The sequence below is a fragment of the Oncorhynchus mykiss genome, chromosome 2 (assembly GCF_013265735.2).
Source record: "Oncorhynchus mykiss isolate Arlee chromosome 2, USDA_OmykA_1.1, whole genome shotgun sequence".
NCBI lineage: Eukaryota > Metazoa > Chordata > Actinopteri > Salmoniformes > Salmonidae > Oncorhynchus > Oncorhynchus mykiss.
In genome coordinates, this window is record NC_048566.1 from 27261348 (window position 1) to 27282768 (window position 21421).

The 21421-nt window shown below is 41.3% G+C and overlaps 1 protein-coding gene across 23 annotated transcripts in view; it reads right to left on the minus strand.

Moving 5' to 3' along the window:
* The window catches only part of LOC110485245 (E3 ubiquitin-protein ligase UBR5), a 46621-nt gene extending 29810 nt beyond the window's left edge, over positions 1-16811 (minus strand). For 16 of the 23 annotated variants that reach the window (XM_036943896.1, XM_036943907.1, XM_021556409.2 and 13 more), the window contains exons 1-19: positions 16570-16810; positions 13481-13525; positions 13242-13323; positions 12895-12971; positions 10587-10709; positions 9648-9942; positions 9217-9376; positions 8754-8903; positions 7913-8124; positions 7513-7629; positions 3177-3442; positions 2703-2820; positions 2344-2549; positions 2010-2119; positions 1505-1617; positions 1029-1190; positions 703-814; positions 430-584; positions 88-285 (exon numbers count right to left, since the gene is read on the minus strand). In XM_036943896.1, the coding sequence (XP_036799791.1) occupies positions 88-285; positions 430-584; positions 703-814; positions 1029-1190; positions 1505-1617; positions 2010-2119; positions 2344-2549; positions 2703-2820; positions 3177-3442; positions 7513-7629; positions 7913-8124; positions 8754-8903; positions 9217-9376; positions 9648-9942; positions 10587-10709; positions 12895-12971; positions 13242-13323; positions 13481-13525; positions 16570-16631 (2763 nt within the window). In that variant the 5' untranslated portion in view covers positions 16632-16810. Of the gene's footprint in view, positions 1-87; positions 286-429; positions 585-702; positions 815-1028; positions 1191-1504; positions 1618-2009; positions 2120-2343; positions 2550-2702; positions 2821-3176; positions 3443-7512; positions 7630-7912; positions 8125-8753; positions 8904-9216; positions 9377-9647; positions 9943-10586; positions 10710-12894; positions 12972-13241; positions 13324-13480; positions 13526-16569 lie in introns of all 23 variants that reach the window. The other 7 variants (XM_021556416.2, XM_036943941.1, XM_021556462.2 and 4 more) reach the window with 6 other exon arrangements.
* Positions 16812-21421: the final 4610 nt, after the last annotated feature.

Here is a 21421-nt window from a genome sequence, read left to right on the forward strand (position 1 = left end):
GTAAGCTCAATCTAGGGAAACCTGTGAAAGTTATAAATTGACCATCAACTAAATAATCCCCATTGACCTATTAATGATTTTTCTAACCTCCACAGCTAATATGATAATAGCAGCTTTCTTCTTGATGGTTGAATTGGTGGGGAGGTTGGCCAAGGAGTGTACCCCCATGCCCAGGCTGGCGATGGGCGGCAGGTCCAACCACTCAGGGTCTCGGATCCCGCCCATACAGTCTTTGGCCATTGGGTAAATTGTGCCGTTTCCATCCCGAAGGATGACTGGAGAGTCCTGGTAATAAAATGATGAAAATCTAAATGTGCTTAGAAAAATTGAGAAATTGTTGGATATGCAATTGCCTACACAACCTTTTCGCAATACATGAAGCATGGCTATATTAGAAAAGGTTGTATTGAGTAGCAGAGAGGTGCTGACCTGTCCTGCGGTGAAGATTGCTACATTGCGTTCACTCTGCCCCAGGAAGGCCAGGTTACTGGTGGGGAAGTTATTCTCCTGCTCTGCTTTGCCTGTGGCCAGGTCAAAGATACAGTACCTCACCCAGTTACCAGTCTTCAGCACTGCGTGAACTCCTGAAGGGGCAGACAACACAGCAAGTCAGAAATACACATAGAATTCATTAATATCCGCACTTAAACATTATCGGCACCAACATCAATTACTACATTGTATTGTTATCCAATGTCTTACCTTTGGAGTCAACATTCACAGCCAGAATCTCAGCCTTCTCTGGGATGCAGAGTTTTTTAGGTGTACGCTGGAAGCAATCTGGAACTTTTGGAGTTCCACCAGTTTTTACCACCTGTTGATTAAAAGGCACCAGCTTTTAGACAAACAACATTTATACAACAGATGTAATACTACAATGACAGATACTTTTATTATAAAATTGTGCTTAGATTCATTAAATAATTGCACAAACATTAAACCATCAATGAAAACATTTCTTTGGGAGTAATAATAACTACACTATACTGTTACAAGTATGTGAGTAAGTGAGCGTCCAATAGTCGTACCTGTAACTCGTCTATTCTGAGCAGCCTACAGTCCTGCAGCAGTGAGGAGGGGTCAGAGTCAGTGATGGGAGCTGGAGCACTAGTCTGACTCGGCTGTGTGCTCACGCTGCTGGACGTCCCTGGAAACTTCACAGCTACATACGCACCGTCCACTTTCAGCACCTGAAGTTAAAAGACGGAGCTGTTGCAAATAGGGCCGTCGTGAAGAAGCCACAATAACACAACGAACAGACAATCCACAGGATACAAAATATTTTACTACAGCTTTGAGTTCTGCTCTTAGGCATTTCTTTACATGTCAATGAAAACAGAAATATTAAATTACTCTAAAAAATATAGACTAGAAGATTCAAGAAATAACAAATATGTGATAAAACTTGATATTTTACAGTGTTAATAAATACAAAACAATGGTGTCTATCCCCCAGCCTGCCAGAGTGTGTTAGGGTCTGATCCCTTCCTGTAGCCACACCCACCTTTCCCACAGGGACGTTTTTAACATCCTCCACAAACACCACTTCCCGAAGAGGCCACTGCTCCTCGTTCACCTTCTCCTCCTCTTTGGGAGCCGGGGTCGAGCGTCTTCGTTCTGTAAGGGCAGACGACACGTTAGGATATTTATACAACAGCAAGCAGACCAGAACTGGGTTAACAAACATGTAAAATACTTGGTGTGCTTGATTTAGCTTGTCCGCTGTGCAAGATGGGCAGGGTTTGCACTTTCAGCACTAATCTATTGGGGTTCCATTGTACCAGGCAAGCTAAAAATAGTATTCAACCCTGGTCTCGTAAGCCGATATGGCAGATTCCATTATCAGAGAACTAGAGACAAACAAACAAGATATATTTATATAAATTTTTAAAAAGTATATAAATATAAAGAGACCTGCAATTGCCACACCATTCATTTCAAAGGCAAATGAGTCATGATAATATTAGAGCAAGACAGAGGTTAGTATAATAGCTAGTAATGTGACATACTGTAGGGCAGCGAGGCACTGCTAGCGATGGAGGAGGTGTCACTGCAGGTGGAGGCCGGGGAAGGAGGGGGGCCCATCTCAGTCTTTACCAACTCCGGCTTGCTCTCCGTTCTAAGGAGAGAATGGGTAGGACTGAGTTCATGAGTGTTGGAGACGAGGGCCATTCATTTACATTTGTAGTGGCTTAAAAAGGGAACAGCTGGACCTCTACCCCTTCCTGTTGGGCCTAACCCTTTGATATTTGCAAATCTGCAAACATAGAAGGGTTAGGGCAAAAGGAAAGGGGCAGGGAGCAAATTGAGACCAGCTGCTCTCTGAAATGGAAGCTAACTCACTTGATCTCCTGTGTCTTGATGGTCTTGTCCATGTTCTTGAGGCTCTCTGGTGATCGCAGCTGGAACCTGCAGCTGTCGTTCATGTTCCAGACAGACTCAAGGAGCAGTCCCACCTTGGGGATCCCAGCGTTGACTGAAAAGGCAACGGCACCGGCGTGGTAGAGGGGGTTATTCCTCAGGCACACCTGGAGAGAGGACACAAACACCTGTTCACATTCGTTCAAAAGCAGTGTACGCAACAGACATCCAACCGGATTCACAGGTGCAGAGAACAAAAACATTTCAGGATGAAGAAAGGAACATTTATACACAGGGTTCTAATGCTCCCATAGTCTTGGTTTTATGTTATGTTTTGTCACCTGCGTTCCCACGGTGATGTTGGGTATTGAGGAGATGCCGGCACTCGACTTTGGCTTCTTGTTCTTGGCTCTAGCCTTCTCAAGCATCTTTTTCCGTTGACTAAAAGGCACAACACCCCTGAGGAAACACAAACATTTCAAAACATAAACCACTAACAGCCATCTTAACCTTCTTGCACGCATAGATCTCTCAAGGACTGAGTTCTACATTTGCACTGGACATTTGAGTAGAGCGAGGGCCTCTGGCCAGCCACTGCCTGAGTTCAACCAGTAATTGTTATTTTTCAAATACTTTAGCTGCACTTGATTGAGCTTGCTTGGCACAATCCCAGTGCAAATCCAGCCAATCTGGCACTTCAGGAAAGCTCAATCAAAATGCAAACTATTTCAGGAAAAACAATACCAAAAAACAAATACCATTTGAACCCAGGTGTGCCATTGTCCGAGAGGAGAGGATTAACTACTGTAACTCACCACCAGTACAGGCTGCTCTCCAACTGGGCGCAGGTGTAGAGGGCACAGCAGTGCAAAGACACAATGCGCTCCCCCTGCAGCTCAGGGTAAGCCTGGGCACTGTGCTCCAGCTTGGACGCCACGCTGCTCAAGGTGTCATCCATCCAGGTCGCCACCTTATTGGTCTCTGTGGCCACGGTGGCTCTGATGCTGTTAGCAGACAGCAGGGTGATCTTCTCATTGGTCAGGCCCAGGAAGGACACTCGGGGGTGGCGGATAGAAGGGTTCTGATTGGAAGAGTTGATTTAAAAATAGATATAGAAATATACACACACATACAGTTGAAGTCAGAAGGTTACATACACCTTAGCCAAATCCATTTAAACTCAGTTTCACAATTCCTGACATTTAATCCTAGTAAAAATTCCCTGTCTTAGGTCAGTTAGGATCACCACATTATTTTAAGAATGTGAAATGTCAGAATAAGTTGAGAGAATTATTTATTTCAGCTTTAATTTCTTTCATCACATTCCCAGTGGGTCAGAAGTTTACATACACTCAATTAGTATTTGGTAGCATTGCCTATAAATTGTTTAACCTGGGTCAAATGTTTCAGGTAGCCTTCCACAAGCTTCCCAAAATAAGTTAGGTGAATTTTGTCCCATTCCTCCTGACAGAGCTGGTGTAACCGAGTCAGGTTTGTAGGCCTCCTTGCTCGCAAACGCTTTTTCAGTTCAGTCCACAAATTTTCTATAGGACTGGGCTCTGTGGATGGCCACTCCAATGCCTTGACTTGGTTGCCACAACTTTGGAAGTGTGCTTGGGGTCATAGTCCATTTGAAAGACCCATTTGCGACCAAGCTTTAACTTCCTGACTGATGTCTTGAGATGTTGCTTCAATATATCCACAATTTCCCCTCCTAATAATGCCATCTATTTTGTAACGTGCACCAGTCCCTCCTGCAGCAAAGCACTCCCACAACATGATACTGCCACCCCCTTGCTTCAAGGTTGGGATGGTGTTCTTTGGCTTGCAACCCTCCCCCTTTTTCCTCCAAACATAACAATGGTCATTATGGCCAAACAGTTAGATTTTTGTAGTCTGCCGTAGTCTGGCTTTTTTATGGCGTTTTTTTAGCAGTGGCTTCTTCCTTGCTGAGCGGCCTTTCAGGTTTGGCGATATAGGACACGTTTTACTGTGGATAGACATTTTTGTACCCGTTTTCTCCAGCATCTTCACAGGGTCCTTTGCTGTTGTTCTGGGATTGATTTGCACTTTTCGCACCAAAGTACGTTCATCTCGAGGAGACAAAACGTGTCTCCTTCCTGAGCAGTATGACGGCTGCGTGGTCCCATGGTGTTTATACTTCTGTACTATTGTTTGAACAGATGAACGTGGTACCTTCAGGTGTTTGGAAATTGCTCCCAAGGATGAACCAGACTTGGAGGTCTACAATTTTTCTACAAGAGGTCTTGGCTGATTTCTTTTGATTTTCCCATGATGTCAATCAAAGACGTACTGAGTTTGAAGGTAGGCCTTGAAATACATCCACAGGTATACCTCCAATTGACTCAAATTATGTAAATTAGCCTATAAGAAGCTTCTAAAGCCATGACATCATTTTCTGGAATTTTCCAAGCTGTTTAAAGGCACAGTCAACTTAGTGTATGTAAACTTCTGACCCACTGGAATTGCGATACAGTGTCTGCCCGTAAACAATTGTTAGAAAAATTACTTGTGTCATGCACAAAGTAGAGGTCTTAACCGACTTGCCAAAACTATAGTTTGTTAACAAGAAATTTGTGGAGTGGTTGAAAAACTTGTGTTAATGACTCCAACCTAAGTGTATGTAAACTTCCGACTTCAACTGTATGTATGCATATATATACACATTTTAGGGGTCGACCGATTAATCAGGGCCGATTTCAGGTTCATAACAATCGGTGTTTTTGGAAAGCGATTGTGGACGTTTTTTTTTTTTTTTTTTACCTTTATTTAACTAGGCAAGTCAGTTAAGAACACATTCTTATTTTCAATGATGGCCTAGGAATGGTGGGTTAAGTATGCCCAATTTCAACTGCCTGCTACTCATCCCCAGAAGATAAGATATGCATATTATTAGTAGATTTGGGTAGAAAACACGCGGAAGTTTCTAAAACTGTTTGAATCATGTCTGAGTATAACATAACTTATGTAGCAGGCAAAACCCTGAGGACAAACCATTCAGATTTTTTTTTATTTTGAGGTCACCCTCTTTTCAATTAGTTTTCATTGGGATTCCAGACTTGCTTGCAGTTCCTACCGCTTCCACTGGATGTCACCAGTCTTTAGAAATTGGTTGAGGTTATTCCTTTGTGTAATGAAGAAGTACGGCCATCTTGAACGAGTGTCACTTCATGTGTACTGTTTGATACATGTGTGATTTCATTAAATTTTGATTTATAGGAATTTATTTGAATTTGGCGCTCTGCATTTTCTATGGCTTTTGGCCAAGTGGGACGCTACCGTCCCACATATCCCAGAGAGGTTAAAATCAATACACAAGTGTATATATTTTTAAACCTGCATATTCAGTTAATATTGCCTGCTAACAGGCCTCCCGGGTGGCGCAGTGGTTAAGGGCGCTGTACTGCAGCGCCAGCTGTGCCACCAGAGACCCTGGGAGGTCCGTGGGGAGACGCACAATTGGCCTAGCGTCGTCCGGGTTAGGGAAGGCTTGGCCGGTAGGGATATTCTTGTCTCATTGCGCACCAGCGACTCCTCACGAAATTGGGGAGAAAAAGGGGTAAAATTCACCCCCCAAAAAATTGCCTGGTAACATAACATTTAACTAGGGAAATTGTGTCACTTCTCTTGCATTCCGTGCAAGCAGACAGGGTATATGCAGCAGTTTGAGCTGCCTGGCTCGTTGCTAACTGTTTGAAGACCATTTCTTCCTAACAAAGACCGTAATTAATTTGCCAGAATTTTACATAATTATGACATAACATTGAAGGTTGTACAATGTAACAGCAATATTTAGACTTAGGGATGCCACCAGTTAGATAAAATACAGAACGGTTCTGTATTTCACTGAAAGAATAAACGTTTTTTTTCGAAATGATAGTTTCCAGATTTTACCATATTAATGACCTAAGGCTCGTATTTCTGTGTGTTATGTTATAATTAAGTATATGATTTGATAGAGCAGTCTGACTGAGCGGTGGTAGGCAGCAGCAGGCTCGTAAGCATTCATTCAAACAGCACTTTCGTGCGTTTGCCAGCAGCTCTTTGCTGTGCTTCAAGCATTGAGCTGTTTGACTTCAAGCCTATCAACACCCGAGATTAGGCTGGTGCAACCAGTGTGAAATGGCTAGCTAGTTAGCGGGGTGCGCGCTAATAGCGTTTCAATCGGTGACGTCACTCGCTCTGAGACGTCACTCACTCTGAGACCTTGAAGTAGTTGTTCCCCTTGCTCTGCAAGGGCCGCGGCTTTTTTGGGGCGATGGGTAACGATGCTTCGAGGGTGGCTGTTGTCGATGTGTTCCTGGTTCGAGCCCAGGTAGGGGCGAGGAGAGGGACGGAAGCTATACTGTTACACTGGCAATACTAAAGTGCCTATAAGAAAATCCAATAGTGAAAGGTATATGAAATACAAATGGTATAGAAATAAAATAGTCCTATAAATCTTATAATAACTACAACCTAAAACTTCTTACCCGGGAATATTGAAGACTCGTTAAAAGGAACCAACAGCTTTCCTATGTTCTCATGTTCTGAGCAAGTAACTTAAACGGTAGCTTTTTTACATGGCACATATTGCACTTTTACTTTCTTCTCCAACACTGTTATTTGCATTATTTAAACCAAATTGAACAAGTTTAATTATTTATTTGAGGCTAAATTGATTTTATTGATGTATTACATTAAGTCAAAATAAGTTCATTCAGTATTGTTGTAATTGTCATTATTACAAATAAATCAAATCGGTGTCTGCTTTTTTTGGTCCTCCAAAAACCAGGGTCGGCGTTGAAAAATCATAATCGGTCAACCTCATATATATATATATATATAGCAAATAAGTGTTTAAATTCAAACACACGTTTTATTTGCAAACCCACCTTAGTGTGTGTGTGTGTATATATATATATACACACACACACACACACACATTAAGGTGGGTTTGCAAATAAAACGTGTGTTTGAATTTAAACACTTATTTGCTAAGTAGTCCTCAGGAGGAGAGTTAGTGTTCTTAGTGTACAGCACTGGTCTCTGATAAATCATTTGAATTTATTTGATAAAGGCTGCTGCTGAATCCTTCACATTTTTCATGCAATCAATCCTGTTGGCTTGTTGTACAGTACTGCTGTTTACCTGTGTGTTTCTGTATGGTTCTGGTTCACTCCACTTCCACTGGTAGAGTTCCCCCTTAGAGCTCACTGCCACCAGCTCAGAGAACAAGGACCCGATGCTCACAAACTTCACACCATCCTGGACCAAAACACCAACAGAAACATTACTTAGAAATATTCGCTAACCTGATCTGTGCACATTAACCCAAAACAATATTGAGCATATAGACCTAGCGAAAACTATTAAAACATATCGATAGAAATAAACCAAGTGGGAAATCCATTAACGTGATAATGAATGCTGTCATGTTCCCTGAACAAGCTTTATTGACATCACATCTGAATGAACACCAAAAAGAGTTGACCTTCCCATTAATCAAATTATTCTATCAACCAATCGATCAATGTCCCTATTCTCCCACCTTGTCAGGCCACCACTGCAGCTCCTCGCCCAGAGAGACAGGGCTCTGGACGGGGATGTTCTTCTTGTCCAGGCTGGGCTCCCCCTCGCGACTGGTGGAGCCCCTCTCCGTGTCAAACGAGGCCCCATCCAGCCACCTCCGCTCCCGCAACCTCAACACAGACTCACGCTCACGCAACAGCTCTGAGTCACGCTCTAAGGGAAGAAGGAGAACTGGTATGGCAATGGGGTCACACCAGTGGGATAAAAGTAAGCCACTCTCTGGGGAAGACCCGTCAACAAATTAAAGAGATTTATTTTTAGAATTATGCAAATAAGAGGGTTTTGGCAGTAAAAAGGTGAAAGTTAGTTAATAGTGGTGTCTGTCTGCACACTCACATGTTAAAATGTGAGGTAGGAAGACAGGTCAGGATAGATTAGAGATAGACATGCATTACAAGGGAGAGGGTTTATCCTACAGCATACGGCTGCAGTAGAAAGTGGTGCCTGTAATGACAGGGTCTAGCGGGCCTTTCTCAGAGGGCTCACTGAAGAACAGGTATTATGGCCATGCAGCACACATTCACAACACCACACACATTCACAACACCACATCCACATGGGCTTTGCCGACAGGTTGAAAAGGAAAGACTAGCATTGGCTTTAACTATATACCTCAACTATCAGAGAACTAAAAGCATATACTATATATGGTAAAAAGTAATCTTACTTCCATTTAGGTAACTTGTTACTACAACTATTATTATATAGGAAGAGAAATGTGATTTCAATCTCAACCTCCTGACTACAGAAGAGGATGATGGTCCCTAGGCAGCAGCTCTGAGTGCCGTGTGGTCAGTTACCTCGCGAGGAGCCCAGACGGGACAGGGAGGAGCGTCTGAAGGAGGGGTAGCCAAAGTAGCTGATGTCCTCAGAGAACATGGCGTCAGCATCGATGATGACACTGGGGTGGGCTGAGTGGATGTCAGCATCCAGCAGGGACATCAGGTCCTCTGTAAGGTCCAACACAAAAGAGAGGGATGTTTATGACATGACTATTATTACTGTCCATTCAGGCAAGGGTCAAACCCATAGATTAATAGAGACTTTTGCATTTAGAATTTTTGGGACAACTCCATTGGTTCCACAAATGTAGCAAATACCATCTACATAAAGCTTTCGCATAACCCCCTTAAACCAGACCAAACTGTTTAAGAGCCCTCTGCTCATTCATACAAAGCTGCCATGCTGAGTCTCTTGCAATAGAGATTATCTTAAATGAGACAAAGCTATAGAATACACATCAAGGGTGAAATAAAGTGGTACCTCCAGGGAGGTAGGACTCGCTGGCTGTGTCATCGCCATCGTCACCGTCCTCATCGTCTCTGCTCAGTAGGTTGTTGACGGCCAGGTTGACATCCAGGTTGGTCCTCTGGAGCTCCCGGATGATCACACTCCTAGACTTCCCCTGAAGGACCACCTGAGCCTGGGGAAGAGGGGAGGCAACATGATGATCACCACCCAGAAATCAACCATGTTGTGGCGGTGGTGACTGAACACCAGAGAGAAGAGAAGGCCATGTGTTGAGGACCTTGTTATAATTAACGAGGGGCTCTGGTCAAGCAATAAAAATCGGTCAAATCTGATTTGTTAAGTGTTTCTTTAAAATGGTATATTCAGTGATAAGAAACTCTCATACGGTGGGTTCACTACCAGAATTTAAATCAATGTAGTTGAGGACAGACACTGGGTCTAACCTGGGAGATGAGTTCCTCTGGGATGACCGAGGCAGGGATGACAGGCTGAGGCTGGCTGCCCAGGAGACCAGAGCCCCGGTCCCTCCCTGTGCGGATCACCCTGGTCTGACGTCTCGAGTCCCTGGCAGCTGTAGACGACCTCCCAGAGGAGCCTCCACCACCACCTCCACTGACAGCTCCTCCTACACCTCCTCCCCCTGCACCTCCTACACTGCTGCTGCTGCCACCACCACCACCTCCTCCTCCTCCTCCTCCTCCACCTGATCCACCGTTCACCCCGGAGCTCCAGCGACTCCTGTTATAGCACAAGGCGAAGGTCAGGCACAGCAGTCAGCCACACAGCAGAAACTCTCTCAAATCAACACACGGCTGCCTGCATGCGCACTGGATTAGCAATTAACCGTGGGACAGCTGGCTTTCACAGAGAGTGCAGAGGTCCTAGGGTATTTATGCATACAGCAATTTGGAAGTATAGTTTGGTAGCAAATGTCTTTTGTCATTTTTGAGAGATGAATTTGACCACATTAAATCTCATAATTAAGGGGCCAGTAAAGTAAGAAAAAATAAGGTGGAAAAAACAATGGAGGATGGTAGATTGCTTTCACCTAATGTCATTCAAAATCAGCCCACAGCACATTTCTATCAAAGCTCAATAGGCATTTTATGTTTATGCCTTTAACCTCAGAGCTGCTGCTGCCTTGGTTTGAAGGTCCCAATTTCCAGGACAACTCTGTGGTACAAGGTCTGATTCTGACTGCACCATCTCATTTTACATGGACAATACCTGAATCCTGGATAGTAATAATGCCTTCAGTTGTCCTCCTGCAGCAGTCTTTGTCTAGGCCTAAGTGGCGCTAATGCACATGAAGCCGTATAACGACTTTACCCGAGAGTGTCTAGGGGAGGTTTTTCCTGAGGGCCCTTACTGCCAGAACTTACCCAAGGGTGTTGCCTGCCAGTCTGCCCAGTGTGTCAGAGCCAGACAGGAACCAGGGAGGATCACTAGTCCTGCCTGGCCTGGAGCTCCTTCCTGTCCCTGAACCACTGCCACTCAACTTTGAACTGGAAACAAAAGACGGGAAGACGGGAGATCAGATCAGTTACTACATACCTAGTAGTCCCACATGGGACCAAAGATTAAGAAGACAACCTGGGAGTGGAAATCCCAGGTTGTGGCCCATGTCTAGGGCTTTTACATTTTTATGTTTAAGGTTAAAACAACAGGGGAATAGAGGCTAGCAGGGCAACACCCTCGGGAATCAGAATTGGCTGCAACTCGTTCCGCCTTCAAGACATCATTTTTAAAGGTTCTTGTTTTTTGTTTTTTTAGGGCTGCAATTGCTAACTCCTACAATAAGAATATGATTGGAGTGTAGTGTTAAATGTGATGTCTATTGTACATAGATGTATGAATTTGCTGCAGTCTACGTTTAATTAAGTAAATTGCATTACATACTTGCCATCAAATCATGAACAACACCTGAGACTGACCATAATAGCATTGTCCTGTCTGAGATTCAAACCCATGACTCTTTTGTACACAGTATCTCAATATATTGTGAATTGCTTCCCAATGAAAGAATGCAGATAGAGTTTACTATTAGGCATTTTAGCAACACACAAAATATAGAAGTGTTTTATTTAGCAACTGAGTATAGTAAACCTAACAATTAATTGTGTAGACTTCTGCAGAAATAAAATATAAATTACCTGTAAAAATGTACATTTGTTTACTATTTATTACACAAGTATGACACTGTAAAAACTTGAAATACATAGTGCGGAGTGTGACTGGATAGTATTCAGAGTGGAAGCTTTGTTCAGTCAGCTGTCAAAGTTACTGATTGAAAATGTGCAGTGCTCGTTTCCACAGTAAGGCTTTCCAGTAACCCACAATGCAGCTGACTGCAAAGCTATTACCATCTGAAACCATCTCATTTTCTTTTGAAAAGTTCAGCTTATTTCACCGTGCCAGGCAACAAAGCATGTGCTCTGCAGAAAATCTTAAAGTAAACCAGTCACATTCACCAGTGTTTCTCAGACTGAATCACTTGCATGCTTTGCAACTAGAGGGCCTAGTTCACGGTTTGACGCTGTTCTGCTGGTAAGACATATGGTATCAATGAAACTCACAAATGCAAGCTGGCCACCACCACAAACCCTAGAAACAGCTAAAAAGGCATTCTTGCTCATACAAAATAAAACAAAGAAAAGCAAAGAGCAGATACATAAATGCAATTGGCTTTCAGAACGCGGCCTAGATTTCCTAAATGCTAAGATACCATTGCGAGCATTGTTTTGCCTCGTTTTTTGGGGGACAATAAATTGCAGAAAGGGAATAAAATACAAATGACTTATCTATAAAACATACATTTCCCATGATGCAAAACACCTTAACACAGTCAACACTTTCTGGTCTTTCATTTGTCATAGTGTGTTAAGTGACCAAGTAATAACATCATGAAACAGTTCTACTAGTAGGCCTAAGTACTTAGTAAGACCTCAGTGGAACTCAACTCGCAGGACTCACCATTGCTAGGCTTCAGCATGCAGGAGTCAAGGAAGACAAAATATCTTGCCGTGTTTTGTAAACGCAGATCTAAAACACTCCTTATTGTCAATTCTGCTCGGCTTCAGTCAGGGTTCGCTCAAAATCAAGAATGTAAAAGGACTCATTTTGTGCTTCAGTTGCACTTCTCCACTCGGATGAAATATCTTTGCTCTCTCATTGGATCGCCAGACAGCGCTATGACTGATGTGATGTGTTCGGTACTTTCCTCCAGTGTAGTATTTACAGTAACAAGTTACAAAGCAAGATTAACATCAAGCAAAACATTAGGAATTGTAGCTGGCTACATTCTTTCTATGACAAACCTTACAAATATGATGGCCACCCATCGTGTTTTGCAAAGAAATACCTTGCTTTTTCATTGAAAACTAATTTACTAGCCAAATAGCTTTGCACTTCTGTGGTCATATGATGAAAAAATTATACAGAATGTGTTGCAATAATGTATTTTGTGTGAAGAAAAACTACATAGTTGCACACCCCTTATCACTCTACTGAAGCAAAAAAAACACTTGACTTTTAATATAAAAATGCAGGTGAAATGGTTTAAAACGCAGATTTTGTTATGGTATATGTTTTGAAAATGCCGATTTCTGAAAGCTAATGCAACCCCTGGTATTGAAAGTTCTCTTAAAGTCCATTAGGATGAAACTATTTTCCTAGTGTAAACAGTCTCACCCATCGTTGCCATCTGGTTTGGTCAGCTCCAGACGATCAGGCTGGACAGCAAAGCTGATCCGACACACACGTCCATCCTGGAAAGAAAGAAATTACCGCATATTATCAAAACAGAAAAGGTGATGGCATGTCACACAAAAGACTGCACTAAAATATTTATTTATTTATTAATTCATGGTGCTCCTATTCATTAAAAAAAATGTAAGCGAAAACGACTTTTTTCCCCAAAAGTAGTGCATTGTATAGGAAATAGGGTGCCATTTGAAGTCACAATCTCCGTCAAAAATGTAGAGGCAGTACAGCTCAAATGTTATTGATTGTAATATACATAAATCCTTCGATGTTACCTCAAGCAGAAAGCCAGCATGGTTTGGTCCAACTACACACTGTTTTAAGGTGGCCTGCTCCAGCAGGTTGAGGTGTGGATGACTGCATTAGAGACAGACAATGTAGTGAATGTTAACATGTAGAAAAGCTATAAGATCGCTATACATCTGTGGAGTGTGGTCCCCGCTGAAAGACATAGCTGAATAATACATTTGCTGATAATTCCACAGTTAAAATTTAAAAAATATTAATGTCTTACCTGTTAAAGTTGTATTTGTTGAGTTTCTCCGACACTTCACGAAGTCTGTTAAGTATAAAAATTAAATAAAAAAACATTGACAGTGAGATCGTTCATTTCCGTTCACGGTGTGAATTTGTGCAATTAATGGTCTGGAAATCAATGGCCAATAAGGACATTTCTACTAGTCTGTACTCTGTGTAGACTATAACGAGCATGGCATCTGCTTACATGACGTTAACAAGAAGTCCAATGAGAATCTCAAATACATGAATGCTGATGACAACAGTATCAAAATGACTCACCAGCTGCATAAAAAACACATTAAATAACAATAAAGTTAAACAGTTAGAGCATGGTGTGTAAAACCATATGCACTGCATTGGGACTGTTGCCTTCACTCACGCAGAGGATACTAGTGGGCAGGTCATTCCCCCAGTCAAAGAAACAGGGCATGTGCGGAGCTACATCCAACAGAGGAGACATCAGTACTATTGTGACCATTCTTTTTAGTACAAGTTAGCAGTTAGTATTTAGTACAACTCCAAGTCCATAACTGTCACCATCATAGACCAGCAAAATCTTTGATTGTAGCGATGTTTAAAAAACATGTCACGTAAAACATGACAGGCTGACAGCTTTACTTCTTGTTTCAGCTCTAGCATCTATTCTCTCAATGACTGAACTAGGCGCATGCCTTACTCGTTTTGCCTGCTATGAAATGACGGGTCAAATAGGGTCAACAATTGTTTAAACAGAGCTTCAACTGCTATAGGCTACACTACTAAAAGTATTGATTCTAATTCTAATGGCTTAAATACAACAATGGTTGTTGACAGGAAACAGGTGAAGTGAACAAACATTTTATTAATCCATTTACTCAAGGGAGCAAGTCAATACACAAAGGCTGTTATCATACAAAAAGTATGCCACAGAAAGTGGACAAATCTTTTCAAAGATGCAATATTACCTGTTGCAAAGGGAGGAAAGGATATCAGACAGTTGCATGCAAGCTGTAAGGGGTGAAAATGTAAGTAATAGGCCTACGCCAAATGACATTTCCTGTCAAGCAAGCCCAGTGGAAAAGCCAATGGATGGCAATAACTTAAAAGGCATGGCCCGTCCGGTTGTCCAGCGACAGTAACCAGTCCCTCTGCAGAAGATAAACAATGAGCCAGCAACACTGTCTTGATATATGAGGCACACCATCCAGAGCCATTAATAACCAACATCAACAGGACAGAAGGGCTCCTTTAGTCTGCAAGAAATGTGTTTGTGTATACTAAACCTAATTTCCCCTCCTAACCTGTACAAAAATAATAAATATTGTTCTAGCCATGTGGGTCAGAGAAGAATGTGTCCTCAGCCGGGTCATGAAAAGACATCCTAAACAGTCGAGGCACGAGCAGTCCATAAGACTGGCATATTGTGAGTCACAACCTACTCTTGTAAGCAAATATCTTATTTATTTGGAATAAAAGTATGCCTCTTAACAACCATGGTAAGAAACACCTCTTTGGTAAGACAAACAACTGCAGTTGAGCAGTAGGAGGATATATTAGCACATGGTGACAATATAGCAAATGTGAATGCATGCCATTGCCTGTGCTAGCAGCTTGTAAAAGATATGGCTTACTTGGGGATTGATTGTCATTACACATTAGCCAATTCTATCGCAAGATGAGTGAACATGATTGTATTAGGAACCAGTCAAGTCCACTGAACCATCTTGGTCAATGAGGCCCAAGCAGGTGGTCAACGGTACAGACCCTGGACTCTAGACAAGTACAAAATCCTTGCTTCAAATGTCATATCCTGGATTTTAATTCAAGGTCATTCAAGATGTGCTTTTCCAACGTCCCAATCTATGTCTTAAAGTAGAATGGCCCATTAATCAGTTCAATCTCAATGGATGATAGAAATAGGTTTACTATAAATCACCTGCAGAGCAAAATGCAGGTCACAATTCACAGTCAACTGTTCATAGCTAGTCCTTGCCTCTCTTAAACTAACGTCTGTAAAAATGTGTTGTAACTTAAAGGCCAACTCCACCACTTTTTTTATTTGTCCAGCATATATGTGAAAACGGCGCATTTCTAAGTTTTGTACTTATAAAATAATAAAGTTAAAAAGTTCTAGCTATCCGATGACATCAGTGATTCAAGGTGACATGGGGACCAAGAAAATACACCCTTGGCCTAGAAACTCGTTGCAGGTTTTGAAAATCATTATTTTTTACTTTTAATCTTACCTGCAATCGTCACAGAGAAGCATTTTTAGGACCTTTATACTTTTAAACCACAGATCATAGAAAAACGCTGTTTTCTCATACTGTAGATTAAGAATATGAGGTTGAAAACGAGTTTATGTTTATTCACGAGGAACAATATTAGTTGGACGACTAACGTTAGTTAGCTAACTAACGTCGTTGGTGGTTGGCTAGATTATTAAATCGAAGCAAATAAGCAATCCAATGTTAGCTTACAATTGGTTGGCTGGATAACCGTACCTAACTAGCAAGCAAACATATTAGCACAAGTGTGGCTAGTTTAGCTAACGTTATCTAGCAATGACTAGCTAATACATTAGCTAGCTTATTAGCCACTTAACTAACTAGCTACATCTTCAATGGTTCCATTGAGCTAGCCAGCTGGATAGTCGACAATAAGATATCCAAAGGGTAGTTGACATGACATACAATGTCAAATGCAAAAAAAAAAACAATGACGGATCATTACAATGCCTTAATCACTGACGTTCCTTATTTTTTCCCCCATCCCCCAACCCGCATTGTCCGTCTCAACTTTGACCATCGGCCAATCATTCCAGGCAGAGTCAGAGAACGAAAGAAACAGCTCCGTTAACTGCTGCTAGCTATGGCTAACTAGCTTGTTAGCCTAGCAGGCTAGCTAACGTCGTTAGCTACGTTGAAGAGGCTTGTTCAAGATGCCGGGCCTTGCTTCAAGTACGGTAATGTGGTCGAAAATTGCTTGATTGAAATACACATGACAATATGAATATTGCTTCGAAACAAATAGATAATCGTCGGGTACCACACCATACACATATATATTGATTTAAACCCTTATTTTCCACGCCGCAACAAATACCTGTCATTGAGCTGGTCCTCAGTCCCGGGCAACGGGTGAACCACGAAGTGTATGGATGTCATGGATCCAATCCAAATTAACACACAAATGTGTCAAGTGTGTAGGAAATGTTATTTTCTCGATATCTGTATATGTAAGGATTCATGTAAATATTTTATGACAAAAAAATCCCGAGCTAATAACTACAGCCTCCTCACCCACATGCCGCCATCTTAACTCTACCAAGCTTTTTCGTTCTGTATGTTGATTAACCTTAGCACACACGAAAACTGGACGCTGGTTGGACCTGAACAGAAACAGGGAATATGTTAAACGGAACGGGATTGGTTTAAAGAAGAAAGGCAATGAAGAGAAAGGAAATGAACATTTCTAGACGTCTAGCTCGTGCTATTTTAAATGTTTTATTGGATTGTGATAAGTCTATTGGATAGAAAGCAATAGTTTCATGATCTATGTTTTGTTAAAGACATGGTCTCTATAACATCTTTATATACATTGGTTGCCAATTTTGCCAACAGTCTATCAAGTAAGACAAAAAGAGTTCCCCCAGGGACACTGTCTGGAGCCTCTCCCTATTATAGGTCTCTAAATCTACCCTAAATAAAAAATTAACAATAAAATAACACCAAGGGTTCACTCAGAGTTTGAGTGTGTATTATTTGGGTATTTTATTAGGATCCCCATTAGCTGTTGCGAAAGCAGGAACTACTCTTCCTGGGGGTCCAAACAAAACATGAAACGTAACACAGAATGACATAATACAAAACATCAATAGACAAGAATGTGTTCATATATGATGTCTAGGATTAGTAGACTACAATTTAAAGGAAATTGCTACTGTTTTTTTTTTAAATATATATATATATATATATTGGTGCTGATGCAAGAGGTAGGATAATTATGGCAATCTCCTCTCCTAGAATCAAATCAAAGTTTATTTGTCACGTGCGCCGAATACAACAGGTGTAGGTAGCCAATGTCCGGGAGCACTGTCTGGTCGGCCCAATTGAGGTAGTATGTACATGAATGTATAGTTAAAGTATCTATGCATATATGATAAATAGAGAGTAGTAGCAGCGTGAAAAATAGGGGTTGGGAGCACACAATGCAAATAGTCCGGGTAGCCATTTGATTACCTGTTCAGGAGTCTTATGGCTTGGGGGTAAAAACTGTTGAGAAGCCTTTTTGTCCTAGACTTGGCACTCTGGTACCGCTTGCCATGCGGTAGTAGAGAGAACAGTCCATGACTGGGGTGGCTGGGGTCTTTGACCATTTTTAGGGTCTTCCTCTGACGCCGCCTGGTGTAAAGGTCCTCAATGGCAGGCAGCTTAGCCCCAGTGATGTACTGGGCCGTACGCACTACCCTCTGTAGTGCCTTGCGGTCAGAGGCCGAGCAATTGCCGTACCATGCAGTGATGCAACCAGGATGCTCTCGATCTTGCAGCTGTAGAACCTTTTGAGGATCTGAGGACCCATGCCAAATCTTTTTAGTTTCCTGAGGGGGAATGGGCTTTGTTGTGCCCTCTTCACGACTGGTGTGTTTGGACCATTCTAGTTTGTTGCTGATGTGGACACCAAGGAACTTGAAGCTCTCAACCTGCTCCACTACAGCCCCATCGATGAGAATGGGGTCGTGCTTGGTCCTCCTTTTCCTGTAGTCCACAGTCATCTCCTTAGTCTTGGTTACGTTGAGGGATAAATTGTTATTCTGGCACCACCCGGCCAGGTCTCTGACCTCCTCCCTAAGAAGGAAGATTATACACAATGCCTCCAGGTACAAGATAAGGATACACAAAGGAACGCTGCCAACAAATCCAAGGATGTTTGAGGTAATCCATAATAAATTGGGAGCTCTGTGGGGATTTAGCAAACAATGATAGTAGTTGATTCCTATGACAATGACAAAACTGGGTCAATAGAGCAAACAAAATCATGTCTTACATTCAGACATTTCCTTTCCACTCTGTCATTACTTTTCTGAAAAATTAACATTCTCCGTTATGCAAACTGGTATGTGGATACTATAACATGGAGATTGAGGATCACTGTCCAATATGAATTTTGTGGAGGTGTATATTAACCAATGACTGTATCCCATGCCATGTATAATCCCCATGCTCCCTCTGCTGGTTGACATCCCCACAGCTCAAGAGAGGAATTACATACCGGGCACAGACTTCAATTAAACGCCTAGTTGCCTAGTTTTGAATTACATTTGGTTGAGTTGTCAACTAACATGAATTCAACCCGAAATGTTGCTTGATTTCACCCTGTCATAGGATTTAAGTTAAAAGTTGTGTGAATAAAATACGAAATTCTCTTATATTGATGACTTTTTGCAAATCCAATCAGTTTTCTACATTGATTCAGTCATCACATAATTTTTGGGGGTTGAAATGATGTGGAAACAATGTTGATTTAACCAGTTTTTGCCCAGTGCGTATAGTGGTGTAATGAAAAAGGTCCACAGATATAGCACCTGTCTATAGACCTTCAGTAACCACTGTCAAAATCATACGTGTCCTATTTTCTTTCAAAAGTGTTTTCTATTTTAATGCATTTATTTATTTATTACTTCCTCCATTTAAACACATTGAAAACATTTGCTGTTTATAATGCTATTCTAGACATTTTGTCAGGAAGTTATGAGAAAACGCTGTAGTTTTAAAGCTAATTTCCTGCATGTCTCCACATTTTTATATGGGTCAGAGAGAAAAACCTGCTATTGCTCACATTTTACCATGAGGTTGAGAGAGAATTTTGATGTTCTAAATTCTATACATTTTGCTATCATAAGTTATCTGGGTGGCCCCCCCGACCTACGGGGGCCCACTACCCATTTTTTTTTTTTTTGTGGAGGTTGGGGGCCCCCTGGGGGTCGGAGCCCTGCATTCCTGTTCAGTAATCCGGCCCTATTAATATTTAAATATCTATACATGAAAATGTAATATTTTAAAGAGCCAGAATAACCAAAGGGACACTGGATATGGTGGGTTAAAAATACAATACAGATTATAAATGCAATTCCTCTTCCTGAAATAATTGGAAATGAGGGAAATTGACAATAGAAAAGCAGAGTAACCTTAGGCCAGCCTCGCTACAGTAAAAGGCAGTCCTGTGCCGCTTGATTCATGTTTCCCTGGATATGAGTGCTGTGCTGGCCTAATTATGGCAGAATCCCCAAAAGAAGCATGGCAGCAGGAACCAATGGTATAATTATTTTAGCCTGTTTTTACATTTCCACACTGTAATAAAACATGATGACCGGCTTTCGCTACGCCTCCAGTGTTGTTATATGTTAAAGTACATATTTTTGAAGAAAAATAATTAAAACATTTTGATAGACCTGCTGTAGTTTTTTAGATATCTCTATTATGTAGCAGAAGCATTGATTGCATATACCTACTCATCTAGAAACAGCTTTGACAGCTTCAGCAGTATAGACCTATGGTCTTTAAGTTAGATTTTTATACCAGCAGATGACAGGCTTTGTCTTTCACCTTTTATTTTATATTTTTTTCACCTTTTGAGAAGTGTGTTGTTGGCTGCTGATTGAGTATCCCAGAGACAGGGCCCAAATCCTACCCTTATGATTAGTACGCTTTGTCAAATCACACATGTTTCTTAAAAAAATAGTACCTTTTCAAGAAATATTGTCTTTTATGAACACAGTATCAGAAGAATAATTTATTTATGAAGGCATTTAATACAGAAAATAAAGATTTCTATATTTCTCCAAAAAGAAAAGATACAGTATATGCTCTGTGTTAAAAATCAACACAAATGGAAAAGGATACATCTGTGTTCTCAGGGTATAAAATTATCTAAACTGTATACAACTGCTCGTTTCAAATCAAATCAAATGTATTTATATAGCCCTTCGTACATCAGCTGATATCTCAAAGTGCTGTACAGAAACCCAGCCTAAAACCCCAAACAGCAAGCAATGCAGTTGTAGAAGCACGGTGGCTAGGAAAAACTCCCTAGAAAGGCCAAAACCTAGGAAGAAACCTAGAGACCTCGTTTGAAAGACAAAGAGAGGCACATAGGTAATGCTACAGGTAATGCTACAGGTTTGTCTGTTCGTCATCACTTTCTTCTTAATCATCAGTATATACAGTTGAGGAAATTACTAATACTCTGAAATTCATGACTGTACAGCCCCTTAGAGTATAGGAGTGTAAAAGAAGGGAATAGAGAGCTCCACTTCTCTCTGCCTGCCCCTGAGGTGAATGAGTGGAGAGAGACTCCTTCATCTGACAGACTCTCTCATTCTCTCAGGATCAACATAAACTACACAATTCCCAGAGAGTCAGCTGCTGTGATCTGCTTCACACTCACTTGCTTTCTTCAGTGAAGTTAGATTTGGTACAGCTGGTTGACAATTCTCTCAGCGGTATTGCGCAATGTTTCTACAAAAAATAAAAACATGAGGACACATTTGGTTCATGTGGCCATTGGTCTGGTACTAGGTGTACACATAAAGTAAATGTGAGGTGAACATGTTTTAGTTTCTTATGTTGTGTTATAACCTCTATGGTCTATGGTTATAACAGGTTTATAACAAATATACAGTTTGTTTTTTACTTTCACTTCAGGTAATCTGCATTTTTGTATTCTGAATTGTCAGTGGCAAGCCACATTATATATGGGGGCTTAGTTTACATAATTAAATACATTATTAAGATGTTGTTAAAATAGTTGGATGACAGAAAAAAGGCAAACACTGATTTTTCAGATGATGTACACTACCTTTCAAAAGTTTGCGGTCACTTAGAAATATCCTTGTTTTTGAAAGAAAAGCACATTTTTGTCCATTAAAATAACATCAAATTGATCAGAAATACAGTGT